The following is an 8,944-nucleotide window of genomic DNA, read 5'->3' as shown; positions in this document are numbered from 1 at the left end:
ATTGTGGCTTGTTCAATTGTGCCCTGTCCAATTGTGGCTTGTCTAATTGTGCCTTGTCTAATTTACAGCTTTATTTCACTGATCTGCAAAGATGAAGGTCCTTATTTCAAAAGCAGACACAGTAGTAGTTTTAAAAAGCATTGTTAGCAAATTGCAAGCTGTAATACTAGTATTTATTTCCCGGAAAACACAGAAACAATATTTCATTGTAATTTTTAAAACCCTTTAACTTTATATGGAGGAGCACGTAAAATGCAGTCTACTATCTCTTTAAGGTGTCTTATGTTTTATCTCAACACAATGGAAATTATTTAAATTTTTGGGATAATATTAGCATATATAATATATATCCGTGTGTAGGTGAACATGATCGAAGTATGGCTCGAAGGAACCCTGAGACTCCCTTGAACCCGTCTTCTGCTTGGAACTGGGGACTTCAGTTTTCTCTAGAATATATTAAGGTTAGAAACTTTGGCTGATTAAACGGACTGTACAGGCGTAATTTTATGTGACCTTCGACGCAAATATAGCAATGCCCGAGTTACTTGAAAACTTAATCTGTGTCCGAATTTAATGAACTTGAGCCTCGTCTTAAATCCGCCAAAAACCGGTTTCAATTGAGCACTGGCTTAAATCTTAAAATATAGAATACAATTTTAAGCGAAACCAACCATATTTGAGCCGCGGTTTAAATTTAAGCCGACGCTCAAATTCTTTAAATTCGGCCTCTGATAAATGATGTGGAAGATAAATTCGTTTTTCTGACCCAAAAAGTGTTAATTTCTGTGAATTTCTGGGAATTTCTCCATTGTTCCTTATTAGCAATAATTACTTCAGTCAATTTTGCAGAGAAACCACAACGGAAAATAAATAGTTAAGTTAAGTAAAAACATTGATATCTTATTCATACTTTATCAGACAAAGGTTTTACCGTTTTAGGGTACCGTATAATTCGGGCATTCCCATCTCTTACTTGAAATTACGCTGTCAGTCCCTTTAACAGAGAATAGGATTAGTTCAACTAGTTTAACCTGTTAGAACTAAGTTATGTCGATTTAAACGTAGGTAATTGGCAGATCATTGTTTTAAAATTGTAAAAATAAAATTTCTAATTTTCCGATATTTCAAATGGTGTAACCTCAGTCTCAGAGGTCGGAACTCTATCAAAAATTTCTCTTAATCGAGAATTTGAACTCAATGAAGACATTTAAAGGGGAGTGTTCGCGAAAAATGAAATGGGGTATAGGCTTAATGCGATAAAAAAGCGCTATTGATCGCTACTAATCTTACTTCTATCTGTTGCGTCTATAAGGAGAAAATTGTTAAAGACGTCTCATACTCCCCATACAAATTCAGAAAATTGCAACATACGACTTAGACCGTAAAAAAAATCAATTTAATTTCAAACAAATCATTCAGATATTACACCCTATGGTCATCGATTATCTTTCGCCACATTTGTATATAGTTCATATTTTATAATATTTTATTTTTAGAAAACGTTTTAACAAATTAACGGATTTCGAAATATTTGCGCAAGCGACAAGAGAAATAATCAAATTCATAACAAATTAATTAAAACATATTATAAAATATTAACTATATACGAATGCGTCGAAAAATAATTGATGACTATTGTTTGCAATATCTGAATGATTTGTTTTCGATCCGAGTTGAATGTTGCATCTTTCCAAATTTGTATGTACGCTGCGTTCTTAGGTGTGAGTCGCTTTAACAATTTTCTCCTTATAATCGCAACAGATAGAAGTAAGATTTCGTAGCGATCAAAAGCGCTTTTTTATCGCATTAAGCCTATACCCTTCTTTCATTTTTCGCGAACACTCCCTTTAAAAATCTTTCTTAGCAACATATGTCCGGCCCTTTCAGCTGAATTTTAAAATTTTAATTGTAGAATTGGGAGAATCCTCTATTCGGTATTCCTCGTCGACCTGATAGAAATAATCTTCATGATCCATCTCATCTTAGTATGATCATGGACAAACAGTTCTTCCCAGGAGTTCCAGGTATACTAAACAGGAGTTCCAGGTATACTACAGGAGTTCCAGGTATACTATAGGAGTTCCAGGTATACTACAGGAGTTCCAGGTATACTATAGGAGTTCCAGGTATACTATAGGAGTTCCAGGTATACTACAGGAGTTCCAGGTATACTATAGAAGTTTCAGGTATACTATAGTAGTTTCAGGTATACTATAGTAGTTCCAGGTATACTATAGGAGTTCCAGGTATACTATAGAAGTTTCAGGTTTACTACAGGGGTTCCAGGTATACTATAGAGTTTCAGTTTTACTACAGGGGTTCCATTTATATCTACAACCTGTATTTAATGTACTCACTAGTACACAGGTAATATATCTTGGGGTACTCCAGGTTTTAAATATACAACCTGTACTTAATGTACTCACTAGTACACAGGTAATATATCCTGGAGTACTTCAGATTTTATATACAACCTATACTTAATGTACTCCCCAGTAGACAGGTAATATATCCTGGAGTTCTCCAGGCTTTATATACAACCTGTACTTAATGTACTCCCTAGTACACAGGTAATATATCCTGGAGTTCTCCAGGTTTTATATACAACCTGTACTTAATGTACTCCCTAGTACACAGGTAATATATCCTGGGGTACTCCTGAGGGTGGAGCTTTGTTTGATCAACAACAAATTAGATGTCGATACGTTTATAGTTTTGAAAACTTATTATTTTTAATTGTTGTCTCAGTGCTTAGGATCCGGATCCGGATCCGTTGGATCTGCAAGATTTTGGCTTCCTGGATCCGGATCCGCAAAATTATGCGGATCCACGGATCCGGATCCAAGGGGTAAAATATCAACCAAAAACTGCTAAAAAAATCTTTTTTTTCCAAAACCCCAAATCTGAACTTTTGAAAAAGAGAGATTATAAATATTTCCTTGTTTCTGAATGGTTCATCAAGTTTTAGGATAAAAATAAGCGAAAAAAATAAAACCAAAAATTTGAAAAAAAAAAAAAAATTTAAAAATTTAGTAAATCTTAAATAAATAACCTGGATCCGGATCCATTTTTTCCAGTGCAGATCCAGGATCCGGATCCGCATCAAAATTGAATGGATCCTAAGCACTGGTTGGTTCTTCACAAAGGTAAATTGCTTATTTCTACTGCAAGTTTTAAACCTAAAAAAACATCAATATCTTGCAGATATTGATAAGATAAAGTTTTCAAGTGTACCGTAGTAAATCGGGCATTGCCATCTTTGCATGGAGGGTTACTTGAAATTACGCTTAAAGTCCCTGTAATCTGTAAAATGTTTAGATAGATCAACTACGTCATAATTATTATGTTGGCGGGACCGGGAACAAACTCACAGAAATATTGCTAGAAAGAAAGCTACCTTCTCAGGTACAATTTTTTTTTTTTTAATTTGACTGTTTCATACTTTAAAACGTCAAAACGGCTGAACCAATCAGGTCGGGTAAAATTATGTTCAGATTTATATTTAGATCCATAATTTGTTTTTAACTGAACTCATTTTTCATTCAGGCATTTTTGGAGGATGCATACTCCAGTATGCTGGAACTGCATTGTATTGAGAGTGAAAAGGAAGCTGAGAAAATGGATACAGATTATTTGTCAAGGAAATCAATCAATCAACCAACTGCTTTCTTTAAGATTAATTCAGAAATTCGGCATTTGAATCCTAGTGGCAAAATATCAATCAAGACCGCCAAAAGAAACTTTTGCTCTCAAAACAATTATCAGTTTCTACACTCAGGGGCGTACAAGGGAGGGGCACTGGGTGTACCCCCCCCCCCTTGGGGCACGCATGATATGATTTTATATTGGGATCTGAAAAAAATTTAATTTTAGAGGAAGTTTTTTTCACCTTTTTACTATTTTTTACACAACAATTTTGCACGTAAAACCCTGAAATTTTTATGGCGCTCCAATCAAACATAACTTAATTCTTTGAAAAAAAGCCTTTTTGGTGATTTGATAAAAATAGAAATTGAACATCGATTGGCAAGTTTTTCATTCTTTTAATTTTTTTAACCCGAAACTTCATCAATTAAAAGTCTTAAAATTGTTTTTGAACTGGAATTGGAAACAAACCTAACTTCTGGGGAAAATTATTTTTGATTTACTAGTTCCCCCCAACTGAACATCAAAGGCATATGTTTATCATCTTTTTATCTTCTTTTCCCAACAATTCAGCAAATAAAACCATAAATTTAAAATTTGGTGATGGTGATGGACTAAACCTCTTCTATAGTATTAGAAGTAGATGTTAGTTCCACATTTATTGAAAATATATTTCGGTCTGGGTTGACCCTCGTCAGTTCTTGAGATTGTTTCTGTCAGGGAGATTAAAAACAAACTCTAAACATCTTTTGCCTCCCCGCGCAAACCCATCTAATATCTGGGGATTTTTTATCGCATTAAGCCTATACCCTTCTTTCATTTTTCGCGAACACTCCCTTTAAAAATCTTTCTTAGCAACATATGTCCGGCCCTTTCAGCTGAATTTTAAAATTTTAATTGTAGAATTGGGAGAATCCTCTATTCGGTATTCCTCGTCGACCTGATAGAAATAATCTTCATGATCCATCTCATCTTAGTATGATCATGGACAAACAGTTCTTCCCAGGAGTTCCAGGTATACTAAACAGGAGTTCCAGGTATACTACAGGAGTTCCAGGTATACTATAGGAGTTCCAGGTATACTACAGGAGTTCCAGGTATACTATAGGAGTTCCAGGTATACTATAGGAGTTCCAGGTATACTACAGGAGTTCCAGGTATACTATAGAAGTTTCAGGTATACTATAGTAGTTTCAGGTATACTATAGTAGTTCCAGGTATACTATAGGAGTTCCAGGTATACTATAGAAGTTTCAGGTTTACTACAGGGGTTCCAGGTATACTATAGAGTTTCAGTTTTACTACAGGGGTTCCAGGTATACTACAAGTGTTCCAGGTATACTACAGGGGTTCCAGGTATACTACAGGGGTTCTAGGTATACTACACGGGTTCCAGGTGTACTACAGGGGTCCCAGATATACTACATTATGTACCAGGTTTACTACATGGGTTCCAGGTATACTTAAGGAGTTCCAGGTATACTATAAGAGTTCCAGGTATACTATAGGATTTCCGGGTATACTAAAGGAGTTCCAGGTGAGTTTCAGGTATAGTACAGGAGTTCCAGGAATACTATAGGAGTTCCAGGTATACAATAGGAGTTTCAGGTTTACTACCAGGGCTCCAGGTTTACTACGGGGGTTCCAGGTATACTAAAGGAGTTTCAGGTTTACTACAGGGGTTCCAGGTATACTATAGGAGTTTCAGTTTTACTACAGGGGTTCCAGTTCTACTATAGGAGTTTCAGTTTTACTTCAGGGGTTCCAGGTATACTACAGGAGTTTCAGGTTTATTACAGAGGTTCCAGGTATACTATAGGAGTTTCAGTTTTACTACAGGTGTTCCAGGTATAGTATAGGAGTTTCAGGTTTACTAGGGGGGTTCCAGGTATACTAGGAGTTTCAGTTTTACTACAGGGGTTCCAGGTATACTACACGGGTTCCAGGTATACTACAGGGGTTCCAGGTATACTACAGGGGTTCCAGGTATACTACAGGGGTTCCAGGTATACTACAGGTGTTCCAGGTATACTACATGGGTTCCAGTTATACTTTAGGGGTTCCATGTACACTATAGGGGGTTCTAGTTATACTACAGAAGTTTCAGTTATAATACGGAGTTCCAGCAGCTCATACTCCTCTTAGAATGAATTTCTAGACAATTAACTTATCATTATTTTAGAAAGCAAGAAGTATCTTCCTGTAAACCATCATGTATCCTGTCTTCAAGTCTGGGTATCTTTCTACCATAGATCAGTTCCATTCTTCCAGGTAGACACCTTTCATCTTTCTACCATAGATAAGTTCCATTCTTCCAGGTAGACACCTTTCATCCTTCTACCATAGATCAGTTCCATTCTTCCAGGTAGATCCCTTTCATCTTTCTACCATAGATCAGTTCCATTCTTCCAGGTAGATCTCTTTCATCCTTCGACCATAGATCAGTTCCATTCTTCCAGGTAGATCCCTTTCATCCTTCTACCATAGATCAGTTCCATTCTTCCAGGTAAACACCTTTCATCCTTCTACCATAGATCAGTTCCATTCTTCCAGGTATTTCCCTTTCATTCTTCTACCATAGATCAGTTCCATTATTCCAGGTAGACTCCTTTCATCCTTCTACCACAGATCAGTTCCATTCTTCCAGGTAGACCCCTTTCATCTTTCTACCAAAGATCAGTTCCATTCTTCGAGGTAGACCCCTTTCAGCCTTCTACCATGGATCAGTTCCATTCTTCCAGGTAGACCCCTGTCATCCTTCTACCATAGATCAGTACCATTCTTCCAGGTAGATCCCTTTCATCCTTCTACCATAGATCAGTTCCATTCTTCCAGGTAAACACCTTTCATCCTTCTACCATAGATCAGTTCCATTCTTCCAGGTATTTCCCTTTCATCCTTCTACCATAGATCAGTTCCATTATTCCAGGTAGACCCCTTTCATCCTTCTACCATAGATCAGTTCATTCTTCCAGGTAGACACCTTTCATCCTTCTACCATAGATCAGTTCTATTCTTCTACCATAGATCAGTTCCGTTCTTTCAGGTAGACCTCTTTCATACTTCTACCATAGATCAGTTCCATTCTTCCAGGTAGATCCCTTTTATCCTTCTACCATAGATCATTTCCATTCTTCCAGGTAGACCCCTTTCATCCTGAAGTGGAAATGTAAGTGAAAGGTGCTCCTTTGCCTTTTCTCAAGAAAAGTTTTAAAATGTAGTCACGTCTTATACTTTTTGTTGAGCGAGTTAATTAGTACCGCGTACTTATTTTTAAGAAAGAGAAAACTTCAATTTTATGATTATTTTTTCTTTTTTTTATATTACCGTAGATTCCTGGAAAGCCAGAGGAGGAGTTGTTACTTCTACAACGAGAATCAAAACAGTTAATTGATGAAATTTATAAAACCACTGTCAGGTTAGTTAATTTTATCATTATGTAGGAAATAAAGGATTAAAAGGAATAAAGAGATATACGAACGTTTTTTTTCATGTTCTGTTGTAAATGCAATGGCAAATATTTGGGTCTATTTGCTGTAGAAATATCTTTTTCACATTCATTTACAGTTTTCCATTTTTTAAAATACGAGTTTTTCAGAATTAGGTCGATAATCTATTTTGAAGAAAAGGTTTCACATATTTGAAGTCAACCAACGGCATACTCTAAAACCTAGCATGGAATGGTATACATGATAGTTTTAAATATCGTCTTCCTTCAGAATTATTTATATTTTGTTAGATTCACATCGTACACCAGTGCACAGCCTAACATAACATAAGAAAATAAAATAATTTCTTGAAATTCAAAATGGAAATTCTTTTTTAGGGGTAAAGCGATGAACAATGCGACTAGATCGAACAATTATTAGTTTGTGGTTCAACAATGATAAGACCAGTTGAAGATCAAACAATCAAAAGTTAGGACTACAAGTGCTGAATCAGTTCCATGATGAGGTTCTACTAAATAAATCCATTCAGAAGTATCCCACCAAGAGTGTCTTAGACATTTGACTCGCAAGAGTCAATTTTTTTTTTTGAATGGAAAATTTTTATTTTTATTTAATGATTGCTTGAATAATGTTTTTAGTAAAAAAAATCCAACTGGGTTGATCTGAACTTTTCACGAAAAATGTGCTTTAATATTTAGTTTAGAATTCTTTGTTTTCTCTAAAATATCATCATTTACACCCTCTCACAGGGGTTAATATGCAACCTTGTTTAAAGAAACTAATAAAATAAAATGATATGAGCAACCTAAACACTGGTGATAATTCCCTAGATGTGACCCAAAAAAATGAACCAATTCCAAAATTATTTTTAATACTTTGATTTGATAAATTGTTGAGTTTTAATGAAAATTACTAAAATTGTATATTTACGATCCCTGGCCCCTGTAAACAATTTTAACCAGTTCGTACCATTTTTAATTTTATTGATCATTATTGATGACGTTTTCTATTCTGCATTTTTTAACGACTTTTTTATGCTGCTTTTCTCTTTAAAGGGACTGTAAGTCTAATTTCAAGAGACCAGCCATGCTAATTTGATTTTAATATTGATTCGTAACGATACATTTCAGGCTTTGTCCGACCAAGTATGAATAAGATAATTTTGAAAACTTATTATTTTTACTTGTTTCTCACTCGTGCATAAACAGGAAAACATATAGGAATTATCAGACTGAAAGAACTTAGATAAATTACCACATCTTTCACATTATTGACGTATAGGTTTTTAGGGTACCATCGCCATCTTTTCCTGGAGGGTCACTTGAAATCACGCTTACAGTCCCTTTAAGGTTCTAACATTTTACTGCTTTTCTTATTTATTTCTTATAAAAAGAATTTGCTTAAAATCGATTCTTCAAGGAAAACGTACGAACTTTAAAAATATATTTTTCTTCTGAAATAGCCTGTGATATTCGTGTACAATGTACACTGTAATGTACATTGTACAACACAAACATATATTGCATTATAATACATAAATTATCTATGGACGAAATGCGCAAATTATTTGCATGATTTTAACAATAAATTACAAATATTATTAATAAAATCATATTTTACAGTTTTCAGATGAGAATGATGAATCTTGAGAAAATTAGAGAATTTGATTAAAATGAAATCTGATACGTAGGAGTGTACGGAGTTGAAAGATAAGATTACTAAGTTGAGATCAAGTCTTGCATCTAGACAAGTATTGAAAATGCATCTAAGAGTAAATTAGCGCTTTTTTAGTAGATTTTGAAATTAATCACGGTTTTTGTAGAAGATATTAAACTTAATTACGGTTGTCA

At 34.9% G+C, this 8,944-nt stretch overlaps 1 protein-coding gene and 1 long non-coding RNA gene across 3 annotated transcripts in view; both read left to right on the top strand.

Moving 5' to 3' along the window:
- Positions 1-8,719, top strand: part of LOC111705591 (uncharacterized) — an 8,985-nt gene extending 266 nt beyond the window's left edge. The window contains exons 2-7 of one of the 2 annotated variants that reach the window (XR_002766051.1): positions 361-461; positions 1,913-2,024; positions 5,828-5,916; positions 6,978-7,063; positions 7,472-8,055; positions 8,557-8,718. Coding sequence is in view for 1 of the 2 variants with exons in the window: in XM_023478183.1 (XP_023333951.1) it covers positions 361-461; positions 1,913-2,024; positions 5,828-5,916; positions 6,978-7,063; positions 7,472-7,514 (431 nt within the window). In the remaining variant the exon portion in view is untranslated. Of the gene's footprint in view, positions 1-360; positions 462-1,912; positions 2,025-5,827; positions 5,917-6,977; positions 7,064-7,471 lie in introns of both variants that reach the window. The other variant, XM_023478183.1, reaches the window with a different exon arrangement.
- On the top strand, positions 2,595-3,677 carry LOC111705594 (uncharacterized). The gene is made up of 3 exons (XR_002766052.1): positions 2,595-2,637; positions 3,319-3,405; positions 3,547-3,677. It is a non-coding gene; the product is annotated as an uncharacterized LOC111705594 (long non-coding RNA).
- Positions 8,720-8,944: the final 225 nt, after the last annotated feature.

The sequence above is a fragment of the Eurytemora carolleeae genome, unplaced genomic scaffold, assembly GCF_000591075.1.
Source record: "Eurytemora carolleeae unplaced genomic scaffold, Eaff_2.0 scaffold661, whole genome shotgun sequence".
Taxonomy (NCBI): domain Eukaryota; kingdom Metazoa; phylum Arthropoda; class Copepoda; order Calanoida; family Temoridae; genus Eurytemora; species Eurytemora carolleeae.
This window is presented reverse-complemented; position numbering and strand designations above follow the sequence as displayed.